Genomic DNA, 17,265 nt, shown 5'->3' with positions numbered 1-17,265 from the left:
AACATTACAAAACTCTTCCAAAGAATGAGCCTGTGTCTTTGATGGAGGGTTGGGGCCCACTTCTGAGATTCCCACTGATTCCACGGTTCTGTGAACTTTTCCATCTGGTGCCTTGGCCCAACTCTGTGTGTCTCAGCAGGAGAATGGTAACGGGAAGAATGTCCTTATTAGAGAGGCTGAGCCATCACTGGAATTTTACACCAGAACTGTAAATGCTCACAGTGGAAACAAACCCAGTGGGATGCTGAAAAGTGAAAGCTGACACTGGAAATCACCAATGTCAACAGAGTCACTTTGGGGAAATAGAGTGGTGATGCGGAAGTTTAACAAGGAGAAAGAGCCTTTAGGGCCAAAGCAAGTATCCAGAGGCTGTTTACGTGAGGTTCTGAAAGACTGAGCTCTGAATGTACTCGGGGAAGCCCAAATGTCTGCACTTGTCCCATCACTGGAAATTCCAATGGGAAGGGACTGATGAACGTGCTCGGGAGGGAGACCATGACCTTGTTATTCCTCCTACCAGAAATCTCCTGGGTGCCCATGAGCAAGCTGGGGACAGCTTGGCACCAGAGACAGGCATATGGAAGAGGCAACCACGGAGAATGCATTTCAAGAGGGGCCACTGTTGCACCTGATTATGTGACTTTATCAGGAGTTACCTTTGTCCTGGGGGTTCCAGGGTTTAACATTATAACCATATCACACAGCTTGCTGTAATAACTCAATACCATACTTACAGAGAATTTTGCTGTGAAAGGACGCCAGGAGTTATATGGTCCAAATCTCTCATTTTCAGTTGAGGAAACTGAGGCCCAGGGATGGTGACTGTCTAGCTGAGGTGGCAGATTAATTGGTGACAATGCCAGGATTTGTACTAGATCTCCTGATTACCAGACCCATACTGTCCTGTTCTGCCACTTACTAACAGGCCCGCTAAGAAATCACAGAAAGGGCTGATTTGGATGTGCTCTGCTCCTAAGCATGTCACATGTCTAGAGGGAGAGCATGGTAGAGGGGAAGGGGCAGTGAGTGGGGACTTAGCAGTCCTGGCTTCCACTCCTGGATCTGTCCCTGACCTGCTGGGTGACTGTATCAGTTTCCTGGGGTGGCCATAACAAATTTCCATAAACTGGGTGGTCTAAAACAACAGAAATTTATTTGCTCCTAGTTCTGGAGGCCAGGAAGAGCAAAACTAAGGTGCTGGCAGGGTTGGTTCCCTCTGTAAGCTCCAAGGGGAATCTGTTACCGTGCCTTTCTTCTAGCTGCTGGTGGCTGCCAGCAATCCTTGGCGTGCCTTGTCTTGTAGACGCATCACTCCGATCTCTGCCTCCGTCTTCACGTGATCTTCCCCAAGTGGCAAAACTCCCTCTGCCTTTTTCTTATAAGGACACTTGTCATTGGATTTAGGGTTTACCCAGGTAGTCCAGGATAATCTCATCTCAAGATTCTTAAATTAATTACATCCACAAAGACCCTTTTTCCAAATAAGGTCACATTCACAGGTTCTAAGTGTTAGGGCCTGGACATATCTTTTTAGGGGCCACTTTTCAACTCACCACAAGGATCCTGGGTATGCCCTTCCGCTTTCTGCTCCTCAGCTTTCCTATGTGTAAACAGTGAAGATGGCAAGAGTCCACTGACTTGCTTCTATACGTGTTTGCTTGTCTTCATGGATACTGATGGACCCCAGAATACAGGCATCGACCCAGCAGCCTGTGCCATGCTGACACGGTCCCCAGCAGTCACATACCCCGCAAAATCAAATTCAAGAACTATTTCATGACTTTCTACAACTTCCTTTAGCCATACATTCTTGAAGATTGGTTGACGAAGTTGGCTTGTGGTCAGACCACAAATACGAATGCCTTATCAACTCTGGGCCCTACACCCTGGGGAGAGAGCACTCAACAAGAGGAAGTGCAGAGCATGGGCTGAGCATGGGAAGGGGCTTGATGAACACAACCTGTGCAGGGCAAGGACCAGGGGGAGGTGAGTGAGGCCCTCCCTTCAGGGGCAAAATGGAAGAAGGAGCCAAAACCCTCAGTAATCAAGATTAAAAAATCAAAACTAACGCAAAAAAAAAAAAAGAATCCACGATGAGCAAAATTTTAAATAAAGACAAGATGTGTTCTTGTAATTATGTGACTCAAATCAGTTCACCCTAATCTTGGTTTGTGGATCTTGTCTTTATTTAAAATTTTGATATTTTGTTCATCATGGATTTTTCCATTGAGGTCTTTGGCACCCCCTTAAATTTTGCCCTTAGTCCTGGCCCTGGAACTGTTAAGTTACAACTGGAGGGATGGGCCCTATAGGGACAAGGGATGGGGACCAGTGGGGAAAATTAGGGAACAAGTAGTGATTCCTGTGCTACTGGAAGGATCTGAGAGTCTGATGAGAGAGGCTGGTCTACATGACCTCTAGGAGAGTCCTCAACCCTCTGAGTCCAAGAGGCAAAGAGTTTCAGATTTCCCCGTGTAACTTCAATTATCTTTTGACCTCGAGATAATATAAGAAATGCTGCCTCTTGTCTCAAAGACTGTGGGACAGGGACTAGGTCGCCTGGAATTTCAGAAGCTGCCCCAAGCTGGGAGTCTGCCTGGCTCTGCTCTGATGGCACTGCTCCATCCTGGGAGGCCCAGGAGTGGGTGGCCCACACTGTGAGATGAAATGAACAGTCCCAGGAATAGCCCCAAGGTGTCCATTCATGGGCACAGTGATATGGGGGTGAGGTCAGCCTCCTCACCAGGCCCAAATTTAAAAATTTAAAATTAAAAAGGAAAGTCAGTGACCTGGGAGATGTTATCAAGTCAAAACATTTACTCTGAAAAAACACTGCAAAAAATGATCTTCCCAAAATGCATTCCTGTGCACATGCTCACATCTGTGCATGGCTCGCCCACCCCGGGCAGCATTCACGCTCCTTGGAACGACATTTGAGGCCCTTGGGGCGTCTCATGGCCCTTACCCCCACTTAGCTTCACAGATCTCATGTGTAATCATTTACATCTTTGGTCTTCCTTAAGTCTCTCATTTTAATTATTATACTGTCTGCCTGTACAGAATTTTAGTTTTTGTATTTTCCTCAAACTTTATACTATTTTTAAAGTTTAGGGTATCCCTGGACCCAAGTATCTTCTAATAAACTGTAAACTTCAACAACTTAAAAATAATACCTACTGAAATAAAAATGAGTTGTTTCTTCTCATTAGTCAGCATCTCCAAAAACTTCATATTGTCATTGATTTTGGTATGAAAATATTTCTTTCAACATTTTCTACCCAAAGTGTTTTTCCAGGATCTCTCAGGTGTCACGTGATCTACAGAGCTGCTTATAAAATGTGTCCTAATGATTTGCCCTTTTTGGACAAATCAATAAATCATTCTTGTAGTGTTGGCTCTGACTGAGATTAAATAATGGATAAAAATAATATATATATTTTTTACTTTACTATGAAGTTGATCCTTTAAATGAAGTTGAAGGTTGGCAGAGAATTTAAAAATCTGAGATCAGAGGAGACAGAAAAGAATCATGTGCTCTGCTGTACTGAACTTTGGCTGGTGGTTAGAATTGAGAGATGGATGTTGCCATCTTCACTGGGACTGTCACCACCTGATTCTTGACAATGCTTTCACTGATAGAGAATAGTGTACTTTGGAAATACTTTTACATGCACCATACTACCTGTTCTTTCACAGCCCTATGAGATAAGCAGGCCAGGGGTTAGTCATCCCTAGTGGGAACATCCCTAGTGGAGGCCTGAGGACCTAAGCACCCTGCCAAGGTCCTCCTCCTAGTTATGGCAGCACAAGATGTCAGGTGCCATGCCAGCCACATTGCACAATCTGCCATTCAGCCCACCTTTTGACCCCGGAGGAAGATATTTTCACCACCACTCTACAGATGAAGAAACAGCGGCTCAGAGAACTCAAGCTCAAGGTCACACAGCTGGTAAGTGGCAAAACTGGGGTTTGGACCAATCTTTCTGGTCTTTAGTACATGTTTCCCCAAGTCTACTTGTGGGGTAGTTCGTCTCCTCCAGGCTGACAGGAGCATCAGTGAGACTGAGAAATGACATTCCAGGTCAGAGGGGCACAGGATGAAATGGTGGCCTCGTCTGAAAGTCAGTGCCTGCAGTTGGTCCCATACTAGTCACGACTCCACCCCTTACGCATACACTATGTTACGTGCTTACAAAGCACCCTTACCTCATTTGATTCCCACAATTCCCTAGAAGGCCATGCAGTAGCGAGCTGGATATCCTCATTTAACAGATAAGCGAGGCTCAGAGAGGTCACATGCTTTGCTCAAAATCACACAGCAAAGGCCAGAACAAGATCTAGGTGCTTTTTGCCAACATCATTGGACAGCATGATTAAAGGAGATGGGCTTGGGGGCTGAAATGAGCTGGCCAAGGCACCAACCTTTCCTGAGATGGTCTTGATCTGCTTGGAGCTCAGAGGCTCGAAGTCCACGCCGATGTAGCCCTCCATGGCAGCAAGCAGATTCTTCCGGAGACAACGGGATGAGTTGGCTTCTGTGTGCACCTGCTCCCACCAGGAAGGCTCATACCAGCCCGGGATGATCCATTGGTATTTGCTACCGTACATATTCTCCTCATATGCCTGCAACAGATGGGTTGACCATGAAGGCACCAAGAGACAAACATTTGTTCAAAGCTTTGTACCCTGTGGGAAAGGTGGAGGGGACTCAGGGTTCCTCGTACTAGAGGATTTGTTAATTTTTCTATTACTTGCTTGGTCTCCTCCTCATTATCTCTCAAGGGATATAAGGTAGTTTATAGGAAACATGTATATTAAAATAATAAAACACTGAATAAAATAAAAACATAAGTGCCTGGGAAAATATAGATTATAATATGCTTATTGGAGGTAAAGGGAACAGAACGTAGACAAGTCCACCAAAGGTTCCAACACTATAGATATAAGCTACATATTTCACCACAAACTTCCTGGCAGCCCAAGAGAAAAGGGCAACAATATTAATTGCATAGCTCTTATTTTCAGTAAGGAGAAAACATACGAGTTCTTCAGGGACACAAAATGTTTTCTAGGCTTTAATCCCTAAACAAAATGCCTCATATGGAGGTCACTGTCAAATTAGCTAGCATGGTATCAACACCACCCCTACAACAAACAGATTTCATAAGGCTATTTTTGTATAGATCTTTACTAAAAGCTGAGATCATAACCTTAAAATATAATCCAGGGCGGAGCAATTTTGCAAGGGGCCAAGAAAATTTAATGTAAGCATACAACTTATATAAGATGTCACTTGGCAAACTGAACATCTCTCTAAATCTTTACCCAAAGCATGGTGTACATAAATCCAGATCCTAAAAAAAAGTCCCTTATATTTATATACTTTACACGCATCTTATTTGTCATTCATGTCCACCCTTTGAGATGGTCTAGGCAGAGTTTATTATCCTCATTTTAGAGATGAGGAAACTGGAAACCAGAGAGGGAAAGTCACTTTTCCAAGGTCCACAGTCTGGAACCTAGGTCTGCCTACTCTTACGCTGCAAAGCCACACTGCCTGCCTCCCATTTAAACAAAAAGTTGTCAGACTGTTCTAATATACCCCCATTTGGCTTTAATTCTTACTGTGATGATTTTTTTATCTGGAAAAGCATGCTTTTTGATAGCTTAGATGCACCCAGAAAATCCCAATTTGTAGGTATGTCACATTCCATCAGAGTTGGGTCCAGAATGGAGTAGAGCTCACATTCCTATCAGTAATCAAAACACCCAGAAGTGACTACAGAGAGCAGTGGTGTATGTAAATGCTCTCTGCGCACTGTGATGAACTGTATACATTAAAAAATGTGAACCTTAAACGATCCAGCAATTTGTTCCTAGGGAGCCACCTATGTTAGGAGGACACGTTGGGAAACAATTCATGTCACACTCCTTTATGTTCCTTGGCTTAGAACAGAGACAGCATAGAGGCCAGGAGGGTGTGGAGAAAGAAGCCTGCAACATTGCTCTGGATGCCAGGGACATTTTGGCTGCCCTCCACTTAGGCTCCAGCATGCTAATCGACGGTCTGCCCAGAAAGGGTGGGCCAGAGCCCTTTATATTTGTGTATATTAGAGAATAGTTACTGTTGAGTCTAAGAGTTAGAGGTGTGTTCCCTTCATTCCTACATCTGAGGAGGCAACTCTTCTAAGACTCTCTCAACACCTGAAAAAGCCCAGCCTGCAGTGTGGAGCATCTCACTGGGGTAAGTGTGAATTAGAATATTTGTTCCTTAGCTTAAGCTCAGATTCCATCTCTATGGCCTCTGTCCATTGATTCAGTGAAGCCACCGGAGATTAAACTGAAATTGTTTCATAAGAGAGCCCTTCAACTATCTCAAGGTAATGATCACATCACCTCTTCTCTAGACTCCTCTAATGATATGGGACTTTCACCTCCCTCATTCTAGACACTGTATTTCTCATAATGCAGCCTCAGATCATAGTCATTTTTTCCAGCAACTACATTGTAATGCTGCCCCAATCAAAACTGTTGTAGAAAAAACACAGAGAGCCTTAATATTACAATTATATAACAAAACCCCAGTTCAACAAAACTGGCTGGGGGCTAGACCTTTGAACAAAAGCGTCATCCCAATGACCCCAGGTCATTTAATCAATGGCAGAACCTGTGAGACTTCACAACTCTCATCTTTCACTGGCAGGGAGGAACTCACATATATTGAGCCCCTATTATGTGCTAGGCCATTTATATACATTATCTTATTTTATTCTCACAACAACCCTATGAGTTATGTGCTATTTATCTCTATCTTATAGATGAAGACATTGAGGCTCAGAGATTGAGGAATTTGCTCAAACACATTCAGCTAAGTCAAGAGGACAAGATTCAAAGCCTGTTTTTTTAAGTTTCTCTCTTTTCTTAGCAAAACAAACAAAGTAAAACTTTCTGGAAGCTTTCTCAGTCTTAAAAGGTTGAGGCAAGGTAGCGCCACTTATTACGAATGTATGGTAAGTAAGCGTCAACAGATACTTAGTGAGGACATGAGGAGGTCTTCTGATCAGATGCAAAGGCAGATTTGCATTATTCTCTGAGACCAAAGACTGTGTGATAATTTAGAGGCAGCATGGAGCAGGAAGTCAGGAGCCTCCCAGTGATCTGCTGTGATAGCTGTCTGACCTGCCATTGTTCTGTTAGGTGTTCCTTGTGAGTGAATTTTCCAGAAAACAGAAGTTCAGTCCATTTGAATGACAACACGTTTTGTTTACAATATTAGTCAATTTTGATGAAGATAAAATTTTTTCTACTGATTTTTTTGAAAAAAAAAGAAAAAAGACTATAGTCAAGTGGCACTAGATTCTCTGCCACATACCAGCTGGGTAACTCTGGCACACAACTCCTTGGACCTTGCTTTTCTCATCTATAGCCTGTGGAAAGCAAAGCCCATCTCACTGGGTTGGTGTAGGAATTAAATGAGGTAATATATGAACAAAAAAACAACCTAATCAAAAAATGGGCAGAAGATCTAAATAGACATTTCTGCAAAGAAGACATACAGCTGGCCAATAGACACATGAAAAGATGCTCAACATCGCTAATTATTAGAGAAATGAAAATCAAAATTACAGTGAGATATCACCTCACACTGGTTAGAATGGCCATCATTAAAAAGTCTAGAAATAGGGCTTCCCTGGTGGCGCAGTGGTTGAGAGTCCACCTGCCGATGCAGGGGACGCGGGTTCATGCCCCGGTCCGGGAAGATCCCACATGCCACGGAGCAGCTGGGCCCGTGAGCCATGGCCGCTGAGCCTGCGTGTCCGGAGCCTGTGCTCCACAATGGGAGAGGCCACAACAGTGAGAGGCCCACGTACCGCAAAAAAAAAAAAAAAAAAAAGTCTAGAAATAATAAATGCTGGAGAGGGTGTGGAGAAAATGGAACCCTCCTACACTGTTGGTGGGAATGTAAATTGGTGCAGCCACTATGGAAAACAGTATGGAGGTTCCTTAAGAAACTAAAAATAGAGTTGCCATATGATCCTGCAGTCCCACTCCTGGGCATATATCTGGAGAAAAATCTAATTCGAAAAGATACATGCATCCCTGTGTTCACAGCAGCACTATTTACAATAGCCAAGACATGGAAGCAACCTAAATGTCCATCGACAGATGAATGGATAAAGAAGAAGTGATACATATATACAGTGGAATACTGCTCAGCCATAAAAAAGAATGAAATAATGCCATTTGCAGCAACATGGATGGACCTAGAGATTATCATACTAAGTGAAATAAGTCAGACAAAGACAAATACTATGATATCATTTATATGTGGAATCTGAAACATGACACAAATGAACTTATTTACAAAACAGAAACAGACTCACAGACATAGAAAATAAACTTATGGTGTCCAAAGGGGAAAGGGGGGGAGGGATAAATTAGGAGTTTGGGATTAGAAGATATCAATTACTATATATAAAATAGATAAACAACAAGATCCTACTGTATGGCACAGGGAACTATATTCAATATCCTGTAATAAACCACAATGGAAAAGAATATGAAAAAGAATATATATCTGAATCACTTTTCTGTACACCAGAAAGTAACACAAGTTTGTAAATCAACTATACTTCAATAAAAAAGAAATAATAAATGAGGTAATATGTGTACCATACCTGGCCAACACTACGTGCGGGAACATTGTGGCTGCTCCTTCTCATGCCACTCTCTTTTCCAGAACTCATGGCTTTATTCTGAAAATTAGCCACTCCTATGGGCCATGCACAGTGATACTTTTGGGCATGGCCCAAACACCAAATGGCCCCAGACTATTGTTCTTGGAGTTTCTGATCTACTTTTTTTTTTTTTTTTTTTGGTACGTGGGCCTCTCACTATTGTGGCCTCTCCCGTTGCAGAGCACAGGCTCCGGACGCACAGGCTCAGTGGCCATGGCTCACGGGCCCAGCCGCTCCGCGGCATGTGGGATCTTCCCAGACGGGGGCATGAACCCGTGTCCCCTGCATCGGCAGGCGGACTCTCAACCACTGCGCCACCAGGGAAGCCCTCTGATCTACTTTTGATGGCTTTGTCTCCTTTCTAGTTGTCAGGTCTAGGCTGTCACTTTCACTGTCATGAAATCCCTCTCCTTACTCTGAATTTGCTGCTTTTAAACTGCTATGGAAAGCAGGGAGTGTTAAACATACGTGCCGAAAAAAGTACACAGCACAGGCTTTGAGTGAGGGTCTAAAAGGCTCTCCTACAAGGGAGGTAGACTGGGCTTAAATATAGCATACAGTGTCTAAAGCAACTGCAGAGAGGCCTCTGGGCCTCCATTCTGGTATTCTCACGTTCAGAAGGGCTGAGATTGTTGGACATGTGAGCCTTAAGAAGCTGCTTGTATCTTTGTCTGTCTCCTTTGCCAAATAGGGAGTTCCTGGAGGGTGGTGTCTGCTCTTTCCAGGATCCCCAGTGCTTAGCACAGTGCCTGGTGTAAGAGGGCACCCAATAAATGGTTGTAGAGTGACTGACTGAACACATTTTCAGTTTACTTGGTCACCTTGGTTTTCATTGTTTTTGTCTCTAGTAGGAATGTGGTCTCAGGACCTGTGGCCACCAAATGGGCCCTACCAGGTGATGATGGGCAGTCTTGAGCTCATGTTCTTCAGTCCCATGAACGACTTTGTTCTCATTAGCTGCAGACAGGTAGCCATGATGTAATTTAAAAATCCAATTTCCTCTTTTTATTGTTTCCTTTTGCCTCCTCACTTCCTCAGGCAAGAAGGATATTTCCCTTTTATAGGCATTTCATAACCATAATAGTAATAAATCCTCACATCAGTAAAGCAGTTAACAGTTGGGATCACAGTCACCCTTCGGTGGCCTTGTTTAAGCCTCTCGACAATCCTATGAGGCCAATAAGACAGGGGTTGTCGCTTCCATTTTAGAGGTGAGGCAGCCGGGGGCTGGAGTTGTAAAGTGGCCTGCTTGAGGTCACACAGCTGGCAGAACTAAAACCAGAACCCAGGTTAGAGTGCTTGAGAATTTAGAATAGACCACCAAGGAGGGAGGAGAAGACAAAAGCGACAGGCCACGCACGTCCTTTGCTGGAACTGAAATGAACATTTTGCCACAGGGCTATAAATAGTCCTTGCATTTGCTAGAGACTACTCTCCCCTTGGGTGGCAGGTCCAATCTCAAGAACATGCAGGGGCTTCCCTGGTGGCGCAGTGGCTGAGAGTCTGCCTGCCGATGCAGGGGACACAGGTTCGTGCCCCCGTCCGGGAAGATCCCACATGCCGCGGAGCGGCTGGGCCCGTGAGCCATGGCCGCTGAGCCTGCGCGTCCAGAGCCTGTGCTCCGCAACGGGAGAGGCCACAACAGTGAGAGGCCCACGTACTGCGAAAAAACCAAAACCAAAACCAAAACCAAAAAGAACATGCAGCAACACGCTGCAAAGTTTGCATTGCAGCATTTGGATGGCAAAGATGCGGTTGTCTCCATCCCATTGTGCTCTGACCCTGACATGGGTGGAGAGGTTCTCTCCCAGGGTCTCTGCTCCGAGCAGCCCCTCCCTCCATCACACGCCAGAGTTTTGATTCAGTGTGAGGACACTGAGAAGACTCTCCTCAGGACCTTCCAGGCCTGCCAGAAGAACTCCTTCCTAACCAGATAAGACTGACAGTCCTGACAGGCAGATCCATCTGATGGTCTGACACACGGAATAAACCCCCAACCAAAAACTTCTGAGAAACCACTCAGTGAATAAAGCAGCCAGCAAAGACTCTAAGAAAAAGTCCATCTGAAGATACCCAAAGTCCAAGAGGAAGAAGAAAGTGGGATGAAGAGGTGGGATGATGTCCCGTGCTGTGTAGAAGGCAAGCAGCCTGGGGCTTTGGGTCAAGAGGAAGACAGCCATGCCGTCTGTTCTGAAATAGAAACCATGCTGCTGGAAATGCCACTCAGAAAATAACCACAGTGCACAGCATGGAGGGAAATCACAGCCACGCCTCAGCTTAGGGTTTGGCTCAAATCAGAACAGGAGGGGACTTCCCTGGTGGTCCAGTGGGTAAGACTCTGTGCTCCCAATGCAGGGGGCCCAGGTTTGATTGCTGGTTGGGGAACTAGATCCCGGATGCATGCCGCACCTAAGAAGTCCACATGCCACAACTAAGAGCCTGCATGCTGCAACTAAAAGAAGATCCCTCCTGCTGCAACTAAAAGATCCTGCGTGCTGCAACTAAGACCCAGTGAAGCCAAGATAAATAAAGAAATAAATACTAAAAACAAATGAAAAAAATAGGAGGTCTGTCTGCATTTTGTGCAAACAGGAGATGGCCAGTGCTCAGTGTGGCAACTTCACAGATCATTTTTATTAATTTACTTTTCCTTAATTGATCGACAATCATCCACCATGTGCCAGCTATTTGCAAGGTCTTGGGGATATGTAGGGGGCTTCCCTGGTGGCGCAGTGGTTGAGAATCTGCCTGCTAATGCAGGGGACACAGGTTCGAGCCCTGGTCTGGGAGGATCCCACATGCCGCGGAGCAACTAGGCCTGTGAGCCACAACTACTGAGCCTGCGCGTCTGGAGCCTGTGCTCTGCAACAAGAGAGGCCGCAATAGTGAGAGGCCCGCACACCACGATGAAGAGTGGCCCCGGCTTGCCACAACTAGAGAAAGCCCTCGCACAGAAACGAAGACCCAACACAGCCAAAAATCAATAAATAAACAAATTTGGGTTTTTTTTTAAAAAAAAACAAACCAAAAAACCCAGCTTCTTCTCTAAAAAGTTATGTCTTCTAATTGGAGCATTATTTTCCTTTTCTAAATGGGCCATTTCTGGACCTTAGATGGTAACATGCAAAGTATTATGACTTTTGAAATAAAATGTATTAAATTTGCTCCATTTTTTTTCAATTTTTCTCATGTTCCTCCTTAGATTTTCATATGGAAATACTCCTTAATTACCCTTAACTGAGACACAGGATGCTTAACACAATCTAGGAAAGTCCATCAGTTAGTAAATTCGTCAGCCCAATGGTGGTCCATTCCATCCTCAGAGACCTTACATAAACAAATAAAAAAAGGTTGCTGACATTTGCTGAGGGCTCACTGTACGTCAGCCACTATGCAAGGTGTTTTTGCTCATTTAAGCTCCACAACAATCCTATGAGACAGGTGTTATTATTATCCTCACTTTACAGATGAGAAAACTGAGGTTCAGAAAGTGTCAACAAGCCCAAATTCAGTTACTAAGCTGCAGACCAGTAGTTCAAGCCCAAGCAGACTGACTCCTGAGCACTAAGCTTCACGCAGCGTCCCCTGAAATGTCAGCCTATAGCTTCTCCTTCCTCCCTGCTATTTTGAAAGGTGATCAGGCGGTTCCCACTTTGCTCCTGGGCCTTCATGAGGAAATATCCCTGGGTGACTATGGTTTCCGGTCGCTGCTCTCTCCTTACTCCTGGGCTCTTTTCAGTTTCTGCATCTCTCCTGAAATGGGGCACCAGGAGCTGAGCAGGATACCCCAGGTGGGGTCTCTCCAGCAGAGAGCAGAGGGACGACCCGCCCTAGTTGTGGACGTGCAGCCTGAGGTCACCTCGGCTCCCTGGAAGCTGTGCTCACACTGGTTACTCACGGTAACCTTGAGGTCAACTGAGACTCCAAAGTCTCTTTTGTTCTAAACGTACAGTACTCCTCAGCTATACCTCTATCATCTTGGACATAGGCAGCCCAATTTGTTCTAATATAACCTTATATTGGGACTATTAGATTTAGTCTTCCTGGATTCAATTAAACATTCCAGCTTGTTAAGGTTCTTTACACCCTGGCTATCTTCCAACATATTTCACAACTTCTAAAATTCCTATACGCCTATTTTTATAATCTCACCCAAGTTACTGAAAAAAGGTCAAAGAAAACAGAGGCCTGTGGCTCATCACTAGAGACCGCACCTAGAATAACCTCAGTCTAAGAGGAGGAGCTTATTGGGTAGACAATTCATGTAACTAGGCTCTCATTCTGTTGATTTCTCTCCTGACCCTGAGGTGGAGGAGGGTGAGCCAGGGCATCAGAATGGAAAGACATAGTCCCTGTGTTAGAACTCTTACATATGCTCAGGTTAGAATATCATGTGGAGAGGGCTTCCCTGGTGGCGCAGTGGTTGAGAGTCCACCTGCTGATGCAGCGGACACGGGTTTGTGCCCCGGTCCGGGAAGATCCCACATGCCGCGGAGTGGCTAGGCCTGTGAGCCATGGCCACTGAGCCTGCGCGTCCGGAGCCTGTGCTCTGCAATGGGAGAGGCCACAACAGTGAGAGGCCCACGTACCACAAAAAAAAAAAAAAAAAAAAAAAAGAATATCATGTGGAGAAAAGAGGATTTGACTGGGAATCAGGTGAATGGGGATGGAGCCCGGTTCTGCCATAAAACAACCCTTGGACAAGCTTCTCCACCTCTCTAGGCTTCTAGCTCCTTATCTGTAACAAGGGTACAATAGTAGGGTACAATAAAGCAAGGGTAACAATAGTAGCTTCACATGGTTATTGGAAAGATTAAGTGAGATAAGGTTTAAGAATATACTTTGTCACCTATCACACACCAGACAATTAAAAGGATTCAGTGGTAGATACTGAACAGTTGACGGTCTGTGCTAAACCTGAGTCTCTGAGCCCTGCTTACAGGGCAGGAAGGGGTCTGAGGCCTCCCGGTCTCGCCCTGGAATCTGGTGTCTCCCTCTGTGTGGTGCACACAGCACTGCTCCATTAAGCAAGGCTGGGTGGAGGAGACTTAAAACTAGCTGGCAGCGCTGAAGCAATGGTAAGACAGTGGGTTTGGTAAACTGAGGTTCCTGGTTCCTCCTACAACTGCACTGTTCTGAGTCCTGGGGTTTTAGCTCCACGGAAAGATGAAAGAGCAGTGAGAATAACACTTCTGCTTCCAACACCCCAGACTCCGGTCCACTCAAGGACCAGGCAGTGACACTGAGTGCAAGAAAACGCTTCATGAACCTCCCCAAAGACATCCATGACACAACCAAAGTGTTACTTACACAACAGAACACTTTTGCTGCCATATTCTGGTCAAACTGGCCAAGGATGATCCGCACGTCATTGCCCTGTGGACAGAAGGACACGATGTGAAGGTGAGCGTGTGATCGGCACAGCCCAGAGGGCTCGAGGCAGCGGGCAGGGATCATTCACATGCCCCAGGCTCCCCAGCAAGAGCTCTGCCTGAGGGGGTGGGCAGGGCAAAACCTCACCCCCCAGCCCAGCCGAGCCTGGATCTATGGCTCTCTCTGGGCCCAGCTTTCCCTCAGCTACTGCTGTTGGCCCTGCGTGGTCTCGTGGGTAAACCCTGGGGCTGGAGGCTAAAGGCTCTGAGGAGCCTCATTGTCTCCCCTGCTCTCCTCCAACAAGGGCAGGCAAACGCTCCGGGGCACTGAGACAGCGTCTGCTCTCCGTCCTCACTCTACACATAGGGAAACTGAGACCAGAGGAGAGAAAGTAACTTCTAAGGTCCCCAGGGGAGTTGGCAGCGGAAACAGGTTTCCAGCCAACACCCCCTCCCCCTCTAGTATTCTAGACTTTTCCACCTTTCTCGAGTCCACAGAGCTTCCCAATTAAGAAGTTTCAGAGTCTCTTTGAGTTCTCAGCTTTGTTCAAATCTCAGCTCCACTTGGGTGGCCTCAAGTGGCTCCTTTTCCCATCTTAGCCTCAATTTCCTCATCTGCAAAATGCAGATAATGGCAGTACTTAGAGGGCTGCTGAGAGGACTAAATGAGATAATCCTCATAGAGTGCTTAACATAGTTCCTGGCACAGAGTAAACACCCAGCTAGAATTAGTGTCTTATAACCTTCTCCCAACCTATTCTTCTCCCTTTATTTCAAAGGAAAATCTATATCCAAAAGCTCTATAAATGGTTACTTATTATCTTAATATCTCAATATGGTTAATAGGTATATATTGTACCATGGGTCCTATCACTCATTTATTCATTCAACAAACATTTACTGAGTGTCTGCTTGAGGCTCCCTCCTGGGTCAGGGTAAGGGGTTCTCGGTTGCTTTCTAGGGGAAGGGATCCTGCCCTGCCCCCATATAGAACAGGCAGAAGGAGGATGTACAGGTAGCCTCCAGGAAACCAGCCAGGCCCCGGCCCACACGCTTGCTCCATCCCAGTCCTGCCCTCCGCACTGACACTCAGCCCTGCAGGTGATGTTACCTTGCTGCCATTTACCCCGTCCTTTCCAGCAAGCCTCAAAGCTCTTTGATGCATAAAGAAGAGAAACATCCCTTTAAAGATCAGTTTTTAGCATCTTTCAAAATTGGAAAGTGCTGACTGGGAGGCCATTTTACTCATCATGTACTTTAGCAAAATAAAAAAGACTTGGATTCTAAAATCACCCTTCGTTTGCAAGCAAGAATGGAAAGAAGAAAAAAAATTTTCCTCTGAAAGGACTTTAAAAGATCATTAACAGAGCAGTTGAAGGAAGGCAAGCCTTTGTCATCACCATGGCTGCAATGCTATAGAAAGTTCTAAGCTGCTTCTGTTCTGTGGCCATACTCCCGGGCACACTCCAGGGTCTTTCTGCTTGTTTGTTGAATTTTTTATAGCATTTCTTGCTGCTAACAGTATTCACCTACCCATATCCATCCATCCATCCATCCATCCATCCAGCAAACATTTATGGAGCATCTACTTTGTGCCAAGCCCTGTGTTGCTAAACACGGTATAGTAGAAACAGCTTATTGGATTTTGGAGTCAGAGAGACCTGGGTTCACATCCCAGCTCCGGCACTGACCAGCTACATGACCCTGGGTCTTAATGTCCTGGAGCCTCAATCTCCTCATCTCTGAAATGGGGATAATATTCCCTGCCTGACCCAGTGGTTGTAGGATTCATGGTAATGAAACCCACCCACTGGCTTCCATGGTGCTCTCTCCTGGCTCCCTCCTGCCTCCTGGTCATTCCTGCTCAGACTCTCAATCAGCTCCTCGTCTTTCTGCCCATCCCTAATGCTGGTGTTCCATACAGTTCTGCCCTCATCACTCTCCCTGGGCAATCTCATTCATGACCCCAGCCACAACTCCCCTCTGAGCATTGTGGACTCCCAAGTCTCTCTCCCCAGCCCAGACTTTTCTCCAGTTGCCCCCTGGACACCTCCACTTGGATTCTCTCAACATGCCCCAAGTTGAACTCCTCATCATTCCCAACATGCCTACTTCCTCCTCCTGTATTGTCCATCTCTAGAACAAAGTTGTCAACCTCCTATTCCCTAAGATCATAAACTTGGGAGCCATTCTAGATTCACTCCTCTCCTCATCTTAGCCATAACCATGGCCTGTTGGTTCTGTCTGCTCACTAGCTTCCTGAATCGCCCCCATGTCTCCAGCCCCATTGCCCTGGGTTTAGCCACCATCACTCCCTACGTGGTGAACCACTACAGCCTCCCAGCTGGATCCCTGCCTTTAGTCCTGCTCCATCCACCCAGTCTCCAGAAAGCACACAAGGGGATCATTCCAAGATTGAAATTTGATTATGTAAAATCTTTCCATGGCTCCTGGAGCTTTACAGATCAAACTCTGAGCTCCTTGGAACATTCCAAATTTTTTACCAACTCACTCCTGCTCATTTCTCTAATCACATTTTTTGCTACTCCTCCACAGCAGGGAGAATGAACTACCTGCAGTTCTCTTAAATGGTCTGCCATTCACTCCTTCATTCATTCACTCATTCATTCATTCACTTTCTCACTCTGTCCCCTTTCTTTCTTTCTACAAGTTCATTCATCCAGAATGCCATTCCCTCCCACCCTACACGCTGTGCCTGGAGAGCTGCTACTCCCCCTTCCTGCCTTAGCTCAGGCATTCCTACTCTGAGAAACCATCTCTGTCCCATTAGGCTTGGTGGTCATTTGCTCCTCTGTGGGCCCAGAGCACTCTGTGCTTCCCTCTATCATGGCCTGAGTCTACTTGTTTGTTTTCCCCATTGGACTGAGGATAACTTGATCCATCTCTGGGTCTCCAGCTCCCAGAACAAGGCATGACACATATATCAATAAATAGGTATTAAATGTGTGATTAAGTGAATGAATGCTGTGTGAAGCACAAGCACAATGCCTGGCCCACATTGGCTATTCAATATCTGCTGGTTATTATCATCAACTGCACTAATATCCTGCTAGCCTAGGGCCTAGGTACTGGTTGGGTTCACCATGTTCATTTCTTGAATGGACCGAGGGACTCGCATCTTCATGGTTGACCAC

The 17,265-nt window shown here is 45.7% G+C and overlaps 1 protein-coding gene across 1 annotated transcript in view; it reads right to left on the bottom strand.

The window, feature by feature from the left end:
- GABBR2 (gamma-aminobutyric acid type B receptor subunit 2) overlaps positions 1-17,265 on the bottom strand; it is a 366,358-nt gene that overhangs the window by 155,228 nt on the left and 193,865 nt on the right. The window contains exons 5-6 of the mRNA XM_060014449.1: positions 14,049-14,114; positions 4,423-4,623 (exon numbers count right to left, since the gene is read on the bottom strand). Of these exons, the coding sequence (XP_059870432.1) occupies positions 4,423-4,623; positions 14,049-14,114 (267 nt within the window). The remainder of the gene's footprint in view (positions 1-4,422; positions 4,624-14,048; positions 14,115-17,265) is intronic.

This window comes from Delphinus delphis, chromosome 6 (genome assembly GCF_949987515.2).
Source record: "Delphinus delphis chromosome 6, mDelDel1.2, whole genome shotgun sequence".
NCBI lineage: Eukaryota > Metazoa > Chordata > Mammalia > Artiodactyla > Delphinidae > Delphinus > Delphinus delphis.
Note: the sequence above shows the minus strand (reverse complement) of the source record. Positions and strands in the feature narration are given on the sequence as shown.